The sequence below is a fragment of the Heterodontus francisci genome, chromosome 15 (genome assembly GCF_036365525.1).
Source record: "Heterodontus francisci isolate sHetFra1 chromosome 15, sHetFra1.hap1, whole genome shotgun sequence".
In the NCBI taxonomy this organism is placed as follows: Eukaryota; Metazoa; Chordata; class Chondrichthyes; order Heterodontiformes; family Heterodontidae; genus Heterodontus; species Heterodontus francisci.
This window is the reverse complement of record NC_090385.1, coordinates 2,266,843-2,283,933: the sequence shown is the minus strand read 5'-3', so window position 1 is coordinate 2,283,933 and position 17,091 is coordinate 2,266,843. Positions and strand designations below refer to the sequence as shown.

The 17,091-nt window shown below is 43.2% G+C and overlaps 1 protein-coding gene across 1 annotated transcript in view; it reads right to left on the bottom strand.

Annotated features, from left to right (window-relative positions):
• Positions 1-1,615: 1,615 nt before the first annotated feature.
• The window catches only part of slc9a6a (solute carrier family 9 member A6a), a 231,360-nt gene continuing 215,884 nt past the window's right edge, over positions 1,616-17,091 (bottom strand). The window contains exon 16 of the mRNA XM_068047069.1: positions 1,616-4,745. Coding sequence (XP_067903170.1) covers positions 4,506-4,745 — 240 coding nt within the window. The 3' untranslated portion in view covers positions 1,616-4,505. The remainder of the gene's footprint in view (positions 4,746-17,091) is intronic.

Below are 17,091 nucleotides of genomic sequence, written 5' to 3'. Positions count from 1 at the left end.
AGCGAGATAGAGAGCGAGAGAGGGTGGGAGATAGAGTGCGAGATAGAGAGTGAGATAGAGAGCGAGATAGGGTGCGAGATAGAGAGCGAGATAGAGAGCGAGATAGAGTGTGAGATAGAGAGCGAGATAGAGAGCGAGAGAGGGTGGGAGATAGAGTGCGAGATAGAGAGTGAGATAGAGAGCGAGATAGGGTGCGAGATAGGGTGCGAGAATGAGAGCGAGATAGAGTGCGAGATAGGGTGGGAGATAGAGAGCGAGATAGAGTGCGAGATAGAGTGCGAGATAGGGTGGGAGATAGAGTGCGAGATAGAGTGCGAGATAGAGTGCGAGATAGAGTGCGAGATAGAGTGCGAGATAGAGTGAGAGATAGGGTGGGAGATAGAGAGCGAGATAGAGAGCAAGATAGAGTGCGAGATAGGGTGGGAGATAGAGAGCGAGATAGGGTGGGAGATAGAGTGCGAGATAGAGAGTGAGATAGAGAGCGAGATAGAGAGCGAGATAGAGTGCGAGATAGAGTGCGAGATAGGGTGGGAGATAGAGAGCGAGATAGGGTGCGAGATAGAGTGGGAGATAGGGTGGGAGATAGGGTGGGAGATAGGGTGGGAGATAGAGTGCGAGATAGAGAGTGAGATAGGGTGGGAGATAGAGTGCGAGATAGAGAGTGAGATAGGGTGCGAGATAGAGAGCGAGATAGAGTGCGAGATAGAGTGCGAGATAGAGAGCGAGATAGAGTGCGAGATAGGGTGGGAGATAGGGTGGGAGATAGAGTGCGAGATAGGGTGCGAGATAGAGTGCGAGATAGAGAGCGAGATAGAGTGCGAGATAGAGTGCGAGATAGAGAGCGAGATAGAGTGCGAGATAGGGTGGGAGATAGGGTGGGAGATAGAGTGCGAGATAGAGAGCGAGATAGAGTGCGAGATAGAGTGCGAGATAGAGAGCGAGATAGAGTGCGAGATAGGGTGGGAGATAGGGTGGGAGATAGAGTGCGAGATAGGGTGGGAGATAGAGAGCGAGATAGAGAGCGAGATAGAGTGCGAGATAGGGTGGGAGATAGGGTGGGAGATAGGGTGGGAGATAGAGTGCGAGATAGAGAGCGAGATAGAGTGCGAGATAGAGAGCGAGATAGAGTGCGAGATAGAGTGCGAGATAGAGTGCGAGATAGAGTGCGAGATAGAGAGCGAGATAGAGTGCGAGATAGAGTGCGAGATAGAGAGCGAGATAGAGTGCGAGATAGAGTGCGAGATAGAGTGCGAGATAGGGTGGGAGATAGAGTGCGAGATAGAGAGCGAGATAGAGTGCGAGATAGAGTGCGAGATAGAGAGCGAGATAGGGTGGGAGATAGAGTGCGAGATAGAGAGCGAGATAGAGTGCGAGATAGAGAGCGAGATAGAGTGCGAGATAGAGTGCGAGATAGAGAGCGAGATAGAGTGCGAGATAGAGTGCGAGATAGAGAGCGAGATAGAGTGCGAGATAGAGTGCGAGATAGAGAGCGAGATAGAGTGCGAGATAGAGTGCGAGATAGAGTGGGAGATAGGGTGCGAGATAGAGTGCGAGATAGAGAGCGAGATAGAGAGCGAGATAGAGAGCGAGATAGAGTGCGAGATAGAGTGGGAGATAGAGTGGGAGATAGAGTGGGAGATAGAGTGGGAGATAGAGAGCGAGATAGAGTGCGAGAACGAGTGCGAGATAGAGAGCGAGATAGAGAGCGAGATAGAGAGCGAGAGAGGGTGGGAGATAGAGTGGGAGATAGAGTGGGAGATAGAGAGCGAGAGAGGGTGGGAGATAGAGTGGGAGATAGAGTGGGAGATAGAGTGCGAGATAGAGAGCGAGATAGAGTGCGAGATAGAGTGGGAGATAGGGTGGGAGATAGAGTGTGAGATAGAGCGAGATAGTATGCGAGATAGAGAGCGAGAGAGGGTGGGAGATAGAGTGGGAGATAGAGTGGGAGATAGAGAGCGAGATAGAGTGTGAGATAGAGTGGGAGATAGAGAGCGAGATAGAGTGCGAGATAGAGTGGGAGATAGGGTGGGAGATAGAGAGCGAGATAGAGAGCGAGATAGAGAGCGAGATAGAGTGGGAGATAGGGTGGGAGATAGAGTGCGAGATAGAGCGAGATAGTATGCGAGATAGAGAGCGAGAGAGGGTGGGAGATAGAGTGGGAGATAGAGAGCGAGATAGAGTGTGAGATAGAGTGGGAGATAGAGAGCGAGATAGAGAGCGAGATAGAGTGCGAGATAGAGTGCGAGATAGAGTGCGAGATAGAGTGGGAGATAGGGTGGGAGATAGGGTGGGAGATAGGGTGGGAGATAGGGTGGGAGATAGAGAAAAAGATACAGAGACTGTGTTAGATAGACAGAGACAGACTGAGAGAGTGTGTTAGATGGGCAGATAGAGATAGAAAGATGATACACTGAGAGATATATAGCCAGAGAGAGACAGATAGTGTTAGATAGACAGACATAGAAACAGGTGGAGAGATAGAGTGTTAGATCGAGAGGCAGAGGAGACGGACAAATAGATCGATACAGAGTGATAGACAGAGAGATAGATAGTCAGAGAAAGAGAGTGCTAGACAGATAGAGAGAAAGGCAGAGAGATTCAGTGTTAGAGAGATAGACAGAAAGTTCGATAGAGACAGTGACAGACAGAATGATAGATGGAGAGATCAATGGACAGGCAGACTGAGAAAGTGCAAGACTATCTTTTTTAGAGAACATTAGAACATTACAGCGCAGTACAGGCCCTTCGGCCCTCGATGTTGCGCTAATGACACAAGAGGTGGTAGGTGGTTAATAAGTGGTGAATGGTTTGATTTGAGATCCTATATGACTGTAAACCACCCAATACCCACAGCAGGAAACTCTCCAAAACCTGAAGGAAAACATTTCACAAACTAATCCCAACACATTATCAGCAGAGATGAAGCCACTCTCAGAAAGCAACGTCAATTTCTCACCATCTCTGAGTAGTAAATTGCAACATCACTCAATGAGATGATGCTGCAGATTATCAGATTCAGCAAGTGACCTTCTATTGTCCATTTCATTAGAAAACAAATGTAGTGTGTCACAAAAACTGAGAAATATACACTGTGGCAACCAGAGATTAGCAGAGACCAAGTCCGTGCACCAGGTATCACCTACAAATACTTCAGGTCTCATTGGGTCAGACTGAGTAAATCTTATAGTCTTTGATTAGAACAAATGATCTTAAATATACATTGTAATTCTTGAAAGTATTTAGTTTTAAATACACAAAATTATTTAAACACACCATCCAAATCAGCCATTCTTTCACGAAACATCTCAAACCAGTGACTGACTGAATGTCTCCAATGAAAGAGAGCAGCAGTTTTACACAAACACGGTGAGGACAACCTTCATGTGTTGTATAATAGTTTAACCCACTTCAATGGGGCTCCTTTCACCCAACTACAGACACCTTTAGAATACATCTCAGACACTCTATTTAATATTGATTAATCAATAGATCAGACAGCAGTGCTGTGACAGCACTGCATTAATCTGGAGGCAGAGGGATGGGAGGAGACTGTGCTTAATGTCTCTCTGTACCAGTATGGTAGATCAGAGATGGGAATTGTCCACACTTGACCAATCTCAGGATTCTGAGTTATTAGAGATGGGTGGAATATCCTCACAAATTATTCCCAGCTGTAAATGAAAGATACATTTCCAATCATTTTTCACTTCAGAATACAACATAGGTCATGAAAGCATCAATAAGCATCTGAGAGTGAAACAAATGAAGGAACTGTCACAAGTACTGATAGTACCAAACACAACCTCAATCAAAATCAAATATTATTCACTCCTCCACCAATGAAATCAAAACATCAAATCTGCCAGTCAACAGTAAAACTTTGAATATCAATCAGCACCAATCCTACAAGAACTTCGCGTCAATCTGGAAATGCAGCTAAAAGCAGACTAAATGTGGAGCAGAATGAAGTACCTGACACTGATTCTGACTCACTCAGCACGATGGGGTCTCCAGAATGGAGCTGAACAGATCCACGTTAAATAAGGTGTGAATGAACGAGCTGCCTGAGGCAAGCAGGTGTTAACCAAACAAACCTACTATCCTTACTGACAAGATTCAAACCACTTCCAAGTGACCAACTAGAGAGTGAATAAATAGCCAGAGCCTTCATCACAACCCTTGCTAATTGTATGTATTGTAAGGAGGGCAATTGTAAAAAGGGACCAAATGGAGATGGAGTTGGATGTCAGTTGTGTCTTAAATACAATCCATTCATATTTATAAATACACCCTAATAATCCTGTCTCTTTGCTCCATCTGTGAGCAACATTCAATCCTTCAAACATCATGGTTCAGAGTAGATTATAGAGCAGCCTTTCCAATTTGTTAAAATATTCTGAGATATGCAATCACCGAGGAGCAGCATGCTCTTGTGGAAAGCAGAGGTTGTACGGAGGATAAGTGAAGACTGCAAGTGGGCAGCTTACATCAGCGGAGACTCAGAATTATGCATCAACTTTAGGTTCAATGTCGTCCACTGGGAGGACTAGCCTCGTGCCCCTTATCACCAGCTCATGCTCTCCCGAGGCCAGTTCGCGATCCTGGACATCTTCCAGGCTGTGGATGAGGTTCCTGTGATCGGATGTTGAGGTGGTGGTAGTCAATGTGGAGTCTCCATATGTCAGACTGATGTCGCCATCGTTCAGAATAAGATCCGAATCATCGTCCTTCAGCTGCTCCTGGTTCTGAGAAGGGAAAACAATTAGTTCAATATGCCCGAGATTAACATATACACACCCTTCTGTAAATACACACACACGCGTGACTGTAAATGCACACACACGCATCTGTAAATACACACACACGCATCTGTAAATACACACACACGCAGATCTGTAAATACACACACGCGCATCTGTAAATACACACACACGCATCTGTAAATACACACACGCGCATCTGTAAATACACATACACGCGCATCTGTAAATACACACACACGCGTGACTGTAAATGCACACACACGCATCTGTAAATACACACACGCGCATCTGTAAATACACATACACGCGCATCTGTAAATACACACACACGCAGATCTGTAAATACACACACGCGCATCTGTAAATACACACACACGCATCTGTAAATACACACACGCATCTGTAAATACACACACGCATCTGTAAATACACACACGCATCTGTAAATACACACACACGCAGATCTGTAAATACACACGCGCATCTGTAAATACACACACGCATCTGTAAATACACACACACGCAGATCTGTAAATACACACACGCGCATCTGTAAATACACACACACGCATCTGTAAATACACACACGCATCTGTAAATACACACACGTGCATCTGTAAATACACACACGCATCTGTAAATACACACACGCGCATCTGTAAATACACACACGCATCTGTAAATACACACACACGCAGATCTGTAAATACACACACGCATCTGTAAATACACACACGCATCTGTAAATACACACACGCGCATCTGTAAATACACACACACGCAGATCTGTAAATACACACACGCGCATCTGTAAATACACACACGCGCATCTGTAAATACACACACATGCATCTGTAAATACACACACACGCAGATCTGTAAATACACACACGCGCATCTGTAAATACACACACGCGCATCTGTAAATACATACACACGCATCTGTAAATACACACACACGCATCTGTAAATACAGACACACGCGCATCTGTAAATACACACACACACGCATCTGTAAATACACACACACGCGCATCTGTAAATACACACACACGCGCATCTGTAAATACACACACGCGTATCTGTAAATACACACACACGCATCTGTAAATACACACACACGCGTCTGTAAATACACACACATGCGCATCTGTAAATACACACACGTGCGCATCTGTAAATACACACACGCGCATCTGTAAATACACACACACGCATCTGTAAATACACACACACGCAGATCTGTAAATACACACACGCGCATCTGTAAATACACACACGCGTATATGTAAATACACACACGCGCATCTGTAAATACACACACACGCGCATCTGTAAATACACACACACGCATCTGTAAATACACACACACGCGCATCTGTAAATACACACACACGCATCTGTAAATACACACACACGCGCATCTGTAAATACACACACGCGTATCTGTAAATACACACACACGCATCTGTAAATACACACACACGCGCATCTGTAAATACACACACGCGCGCATCTGTAAATACACACACGCGAATCTGTAAATACACACACACGCATCTGTAAATACACACACACGCAGATCTGTAAATACACACACGCGCATCTGTAAATACACACACACGCGCATCTGTAAATACAGACACACGCGCATCTGTAAATACACACACGCGCATCTGTAAATACACACACACGCAGATCTGTAAATACACACACGCGCATCTGTAAATACACACACGCGCATCTGTAAATACACACACATGCGCATCTGTAAATACACACACACGCATCTATAAATACACACACGCACATCTGTAAATACATACACACGCGCATCTGTAAATACACACACACGCATCTGGAAATACACACACACGCGCATCTGTAAATACACACACACGCATCTGGAAATACACACACACGCGCATCTGTAAATACACACACACGCATCTGGAAATACACACACACGCGCATCTGTAAATACACACACACGCATCTGGAAATACACACACACGCAGATCTGTAAATACACACACACGCATCTGGAAATACACACACACGCGCATCTGTAAATACACACACGCGCATCTGTAAATACACACAAGCGCATCTGTAAATACACACACACGCAGATCTGTAAATACACACACACGCATCTGTAAATACACACACACGCGCATCTGTAAATACACACACACGCATCTGTAAATACATACACACGCATCTGTAAATACACACACACGCATCTGTAAATACACACACACGCGCATCTGTAAATACACACACGCGCATCTGTAAATACACACACATGCGCATCTGTAAATGCACACACACGCATCTGTAAATACACACACACGTGCATCTGTAAATACACACACACGCGCATCTGTAAATACACACACGCGCATCTGTAAATACACACACACACGCATCTGTAAATACACACACACGCATCTGTAAATACACACACACGCGCATCTGTAAATACAGACACACGCGCATCTGTAAATACACACAAGCGCATCTGTAAATACACACACACGCAGATCTGTAAATACACACACACGCATCTGTAAATACACACACACGCGCATCTGTAAATACACACACACGCATCTGTAAATACATACACACGCATCTGTAAATACACACACACGCATCTGTAAATACACACACACGCATCTGTAAATACACACACACGCATCTGTAAATACACACACACGCGCATCTGTAAATACACACACGCGCATCTGTAAATACACACACATGCGCATCTGTAAATGCACACACACGCATCTGTAAATACACACACACGTGCATCTGTAAATACACACACACGCGCATCTGTAAATACACACACGCGCATCTGTAAATACACACACACATGCATCTGTAAATACACACACACGCGCATCTGTAAATACACACACACGCATCTGTAAATACAGACCCACGCGCATCTGTAAATACACACACACGCGCATCTGTAAATACACACACACGCATCTGTAAATACACACACACGCATCTGTAAATACAGACCCACGCGCATCTGTAAATACACACACGCGCATCTGTAAATACACACACACACGCATCTGTAAATACACACACACGCGCATCTGTAAATACACACACACGCATCTGTAAATACAGACCCACGCGCATCTGTAAATACACACACACGCGCATCTGTAAATACACACACACGCATCTGTAAATACACACACACGCATCTGTAAATACAGACCCACGCGCATCTGTAAATACACACACACGCATCTGTAAATACACACTCACGCGCATCTGTAAATACACACACACGCGCATCTGTAAATACACACACACGCGCATCTGTAAATACACACACACGCATCTGTAAATACACACACACGCGCATCTGTAAATACAGACCCACGCTCATCTGTAAATACACACACACGCGCATCTGTAAATACACACACACGCGCATCTGTAAATACACACACACGCGCATCTGTAAATACACACACACGCGCATCTGTAAATACAGACCCACGCGCATCTGTAAATACACACACACGCATCTGTAAATACACACACACGCGCATCTGTAAATACACACACACGCGCATCTGTAAATACACACACACGCGCATCTGTAAATACAGACCCACGCGCATCTGTAAATACACACACGCGCGCATCTGTAAATACACACACACGCGCATCTGTAAATACACACACACGCATCTGTAAATACAGACACACGCGCATCTGTAAATACACACACACGCATCTGTAAATACACACACACGCATCTGTAAATACAGACACACACGCATCTGTAAATACACACACGCGCATCTGTAAATACACACACGCGCATCTGTAAATACAGACCCACGCGCATCTGTAAATACACACACACGCGCATCTGTAAATACACACACACGCGCATCTGTAAATACACACACGCGCATCTGTAAATACACACACACGCATCTGGAAATACACACACACGCGCATCTGTAAATACAGACACACACGCATCTGTAAATACAGACACACACGCATCTGTAAATACAGACACACGCGCATCTGTAAATACACACACACGCGCATCTGTAAATACACACACACGCGCATCTGTAAATACACACACACGCGCATCTGTAAATACAGACACACGCGCATCTGTAAATACAGACACACACGCATCTGTAAATACAGACACACACGCATCTGTAAATACAGACACACGTGCATCTGTAAATACAGACCCACGCGCATCTGTAAATACACACACACGCGCATCTGTAAATACACACACACGCGCATCTGTAAATACACACACACGCATCTGGAAATACACACACACGCGCATCTGTAAATACACACACACGCGCATCTGTAAATACAGACACACACGCATCTGTAAATACAGACACACGTGCATCTGTAAATACAGACCCACGCGCATCTGTAAATACACACACACGCGCATCTGTAAATACACACACACGCGCATCCGTAAATACACACACACGCGCATCTGTAAATACAGACACACGTGCATCTGTAAATACAGACCCACGCGCATCTGTAAATACACACACACGCGCATCTGTAAATACACACACACGCGCATCTGTAAATACACACACACGCATCTGGAAATACACACACACGCGCATCTGTAAATACAGACACACGCGCATCTGTAAATACAGACACACGCGCATCTGTAAATACACACACACGCGCATCTGTAAATACACACACACGCGCATCTGTAAATACACACACACGCGCATCTGTAAATACACACACACGCGCATCTGTAAATACACACACACGCGCATCTGTAAATACAGACACACGCGCATCTGTAAATACAGACACACACGCATCTGTAAATACAGACACACGTGCATCTGTAAATACAGACCCACGCGCATCTGTAAATACACACACACGCGCATCTGTAAATACACACACACGCGCATCTGTAAATACACACACACGCATCTGGAAATACACACACACGCGCATCTGTAAATACAGACACACGCGCATCTGTAAATACAGACACACGTGCATCTGTAAATACACACACACGCGCATCTGTAAATACACACACACACGCATCTGTAAATACACACACACACGCATCTGTAAATACACACACACGCATCTGTAAATACACACACACGCGCATCTGTAAATACACACACACGCGCATCTGTAAATACACACACACGCATCTGTAAATACACACACGCGCATCTGTAAATACACACACACGCATCTGGAAATACACACACACGCGCATCTGTAAATACAGACACACGCGCATCTGTAAATACAGACACACGCGCATCTGTAAATACACACACACACGCATCTGTAAATACACACACACACGCATCTGTAAATACACACACACACGCATCTGTAAATACACACACACGCATCTGTAAATACAGACACACGCGCATCTGTAAATACACACACACGCGCATCTGTAAATACACACACACGCATCTGTAAATACACACACACGCATCTGTAAATACAGACACACGCGCATCTGTAAATACACACACGCGCATCTGTAAATACACACACACGCATCTGTAAATACAGACACACGTGCATCTGTAAATACACACACACGCATCTGTAAATACACACACACGCATCTGGAAATACACACACGCGCGCATCTGTAAATACAGACACACGCGCATCTGTAAATACACACACACGCATCTGGAAATACACACACACGCGCATCTGTAAATACAGACACACGCGCATCTGTAAATACAGACACACGCGCATCTGTAAATACACACACACACGCATCTGTAAATACACACACACACGCATCTGTAAATACACACACACACGCATCTGTAAATACACACACACGCATCTGTAAATACAGACACACGCGCATCTGTAAATACACACACACGCGCATCTGTAAATACACACACACGCATCTGTAAATACACACACACGCATCTGTAAATACAGACACACGCGCATCTGTAAATACACACACGCGCATCTGTAAATACACACACACGCATCTGTAAATACAGACACACGTGCATCTGTAAATACACACACACGCATCTGTAAATACACACACACGCATCTGGAAATACACACACGCGCGCATCTGTAAATACAGACACACGCGCATCTGTAAATACACACACACGCGCATATGTAAATACACACACACGCGCATCTGTAAATACACACACACACGCGCATCTGTAAATACACACACACACGCATCTGTAAATACACACACACGCATCTGTAAATACATACACACGCATCTGTAAATACACACACACGCATCTGTAAATACAGACACACGCGCATCTGTAAATACACACACACGCGCATCCGTAAATACACACACACACGCGCATCTGTAAATGCACACACACGCGCATCTGTAAATACACACACACACGCGTATCTGTAAATACACACACACGCGCATCTGTAAATACACACACACGCGCATCTGTAAATACATACACACGCGCATCTGTAAATACACACACACACGCATCTGTAAATACACACACGCGTATCTGTAAATACACACACACACGCATCTGTAAATACATACACACGCGCATCTGTAAATACACACACATGCGCGTATCTGTAAATACACACACACGCGCATCTGTAAATACACACACACGCGCATCTGTAAATACATACACACGCGCATCTGTAAATACACACACACACGCATCTGTAAATACACACACGCGTATCTGTAAATACACACACACACGCATCTGTAAATACAGACACACGCGCATCTGTAAATACACACACACACGCATCTGTAAATACAGACACACGTGCATCTGTAAATACATACACACGCATCTGTAAATACACACACACGCGCATCTGTAAATACACACACACACGCATCTGTAAATACAGACACACGCGCATCTGTAAATACACACACACACGCATCTGTAAATACACACACGCGTATCTGTAAATACACACACACACGCACCTGTAAATACAGACACACACGCATCTGTAAATACAGACACACGCGCATCTGTAAATACATACACACGCATCTGTAAATACACACACACGCGCATCTGTAAATACACACACACACGCATCTGTAAATACAGACACACGCGCATCTGTAAATACACACACACGCGCATCTGTAAATACACACACACGCATCTGTAAATACAGACACACGCGCATCTGTAAATACACACACACGCGCATCTGTAAATACATACACACGCATCTGTAAATACACACACACGCATCTGTAAATACAGACACACGCGCATCTGTAAATACACACACACACGCATCTGTAAATACACACACACGCGCATCCGTAAATACACACACACGCATCTGTAAATACACACACACGCATCTGTAAATACAGACACACGCGCATCTGTAAATACACACACACACACATCTGTAAATACACACACACACACATCTGTAAATACACACACACGCGCATCCGTAAATACACACACACGCATCTGTAAATACACACACATGTGCATCTGTAAATGCACACACGCATCTCTAAATAGACAAACACGCAGATCTGTAAATATATACACACACACACATCTGCAAACACACATACACACATCTGTAAATACAGACACATACATCTGTAAATACATACACATACATTTGCTAATATATACACACAATCTGTAAACACACACGCGCTTCTCTAAATACACACACACGCATCTGTTAATACAGACACATACATCTGTAAATATATACACAAATACACATCTGTAAATACACACACACCTGGAAATACACACACACATCTGTATACACACATATACACACACATCTGTAAACATACATGCATCTGTAAATAAAGTCGCATACATCTGTAAATATATACACACAATCTGTAAATACACATACACACACCTGTAAATACACACACACACACGCATCTGTAAATACAAATACATACATGTGTAAAAAAATACACAAATACACATCTGCAAATACACACACACGCATCTGTAAATACAGACACATACATCTGTAAATATATACACAAATACACATCTGTAAATACACACACATGCACCTGTAAATACAGACACACGTGCATCTGTAAATACACACACACGCATCTGTAAATACACACACACGCATCTGGAAATACACACACGCGCGCATCTGTAAATACAGACACACGCGCATCTGTAAATACAGACACACGCGCATCTGTAAATACATACACACGCGCATCTGTAAATACACACACACGCGCATATGTAAATACACACACACGCGCATCTGTAAATACACACACACACGCGCATCTGTAAATACATACACACGCATCTGTAAATACACACACACGCGCATCTGTAAATACACACACACACGCATCTGTAAATACACACACACGCATCTGTAAATACATACACACGCATCTGTAAATACACACACACGCATCTGTAAATACAGACACACGCGCATCTGTAAATACACACACACGCGCATCCGTAAATACACACACACACGCGCATCTGTAAATGCACACACACGCGTATCTGTAAATACACACACATGCATCTGTAAATACACACACATGCGCGTATCTGTAAATACACACACACGCGCATCTGTAAATACACACACACGCGCATCTGTAAATACATACACACGCGCATCTGTAAATACACACACACACGCATCTGTAAATACACACACGCGTATCTGTAAATACACACACACACGCATCTGTAAATACAGACACACGCGCATCTGTAAATACACACACACACGCATCTGTAAATACAGACACACGTGCATCTGTAAATACATACACACGCATCTGTAAATACACACACACGCGCATCTGTAAATACACACACACACGCATCTGTAAATACAGACACACGCGCATCTGTAAATACACACACACACGCATCTGTAAATACACACACGCGTATCTGTAAATACACACACACACGCACCTGTAAATACAGACACACACGCATCTGTAAATACAGACACACGCGCATCTGTAAATACATACACACGCATCTGTAAATACACACACACGCGCATCTGTAAATACACACACACACGCATCTGTAAATACAGACACACGCGCATCTGTAAATACACACACACGCGCATCTGTAAATACACACACACGCATCTGTAAATACAGACACACGCGCATCTGTAAATACACACACACGCGCATCTGTAAATACATACACACGCATCTGTAAATACACACACACGCATCTGTAAATACACACACACGCGCATCTGTAAATACACACACACACGCATCTGTAAATACACACACACGCGCATCCGTAAATACACACACACGCATCTGTAAATACACACACACGCATCTGTAAATACAGACACACGCGCATCTGTAAATACACACACACACACATCTGTAAATACACACACACACACATCTGTAAATACACACACACGCGCATCCGTAAATACACACACACGCATCTGTAAATACACACACATGTGCATCTGTAAATGCACACACGCATCTCTAAATAGACAAACACGCAGATCTGTAAATATATACACACACACACATCTGCAAACACACATACACACATCTGTAAATACAGACACATACATCTGTAAATACATACACATACATTTGCTAATATATACACACAATCTGTAAACACACACGCGCTTCTCTAAATACACACACACGCATCTGTTAATACAGACACATACATCTGTAAATATATACACAAATACACATCTGTAAATACACACACACCTGGAAATACACACACACATCTGTATACACACATATACACACACATCTGTAAACATACATGCATCTGTAAATAAAGTCGCATACATCTGTAAATATATACACACAATCTGTAAATACACATACACACACCTGTAAATACACACACACACACGCATCTGTAAATACAAATACATACATGTGTAAAAAAATACACAAATACACATCTGCAAATACACACACACGCATCTGTAAATACAGACACATACATCTGTAAATATATACACAAATACACATCTGTAAATACACACACATGCACCTGTAAATACAGACACACGTGCATCTGTAAATACACACACACGCATCTGTAAATACACACACACGCATCTGGAAATACACACACGCGCGCATCTGTAAATACAGACACACGCGCATCTGTAAATACAGACACACGCGCATCTGTAAATACATACACACGCGCATCTGTAAATACACACACACGCGCATATGTAAATACACACACACGCGCATCTGTAAATACACACACACACGCGCATCTGTAAATACATACACACGCATCTGTAAATACACACACACGCGCATCTGTAAATACACACACACACGCATCTGTAAATACACACACACGCATCTGTAAATACATACACACGCATCTGTAAATACACACACACGCATCTGTAAATACAGACACACGCGCATCTGTAAATACACACACACGCGCATCCGTAAATACACACACACACGCGCATCTGTAAATGCACACACACGCGCATCTGTAAATACACACACACACGCGTATCTGTAAATACACACACATGCATCTGTAAATACACACACATGCGCGTATCTGTAAATACACACACACGCGCATCTGTAAATACACACACACGCGCATCTGTAAATACATACACACGCGCATCTGTAAATACACACACACACGCATCTGTAAATACACACACGCGTATCTGTAAATACACACACACACACGCATCTGTAAATACAGACACACGCGCATCTGTAAATACACACACACACGCATCTGTAAATACAGACACACGTGCATCTGTAAATACATACACACGCATCTGTAAATACACACACACGCGCATCTGTAAATACACACACACACGCATCTGTAAATACAGACACACGCGCATCTGTAAATACACACACACACGCATCTGTAAATACACACACGCGTATCTGTAAATACACACACACACGCACCTGTAAATACAGACACACACGCATCTGTAAATACAGACACACGCGCATCTGTAAATACATACACACGCATCTGTAAATACACACACACGCGCATCTGTAAATACACACACACACGCATCTGTAAATACAGACACACGCGCATCTGTAAATACACACACACGCGCATCTGTAAATACACACACACGCATCTGTAAATACAGACACACGCGCATCTGTAAATACACACACACGCGCATCTGTAAATACATACACACGCATCTGTAAATACACACACACGCATCTGTAAATACAGACACACGCGCATCTGTAAATACACACACACACGCATCTGTAAATACACACACACGCGCATCCGTAAATACACACACACGCATCTGTAAATACACACACACGCATCTGTAAATACAGACACACACGCATCTGTAAATACACACACACACACATCTGTAAATACACACACACACACATCTGTAAATACACACACACGCGCATCCGTAAATACACACACACGCATCTGTAAATACACACACATGTGCATCTGTAAATGCACACACGCATCTCTAAATAGACAAACACGCAGATCTGTAAATATATACACACACACACATCTGCAAACACACATACACACATCTGTAAATACAGACACATACATCTGTAAATACATACACATACATTTGCTAATATATACACACAATCTGTAAACACACACGCGCTTCTCTAAATACACACACACGCATCTGTTAATACAGACACATACATCTGTAAATATATACACAAATACACATCTGTAAATACACACACACCTGGAAATACACACACACATCTGTATACACACATATACACACACATCTGTAAACATACATGCATCTGTAAATAAAGTCGCATACATCTGTAAATATATACACACAATCTGTAAATACACATACACACACCTGTAAATACACACACACACACGCATCTGTAAATACAAATACATACATGTGTAAAAAAATACACAAATACACATCTGCAAATACACACACACGCATCTGTAAATACAGACACATACATCTGTAAATATATACACAAATACACATCTGTAAATACACACACATGCACCTGTAAATACAGATACATACATGTGTAAATATATACACAAATACACATCTGTAAATATACACACATACGCATCTGTAAATACAGACACATGCACCTGTAAATACAGATACATACATCTGTAAATACAGACACATACATCTGTAAATATATATACAA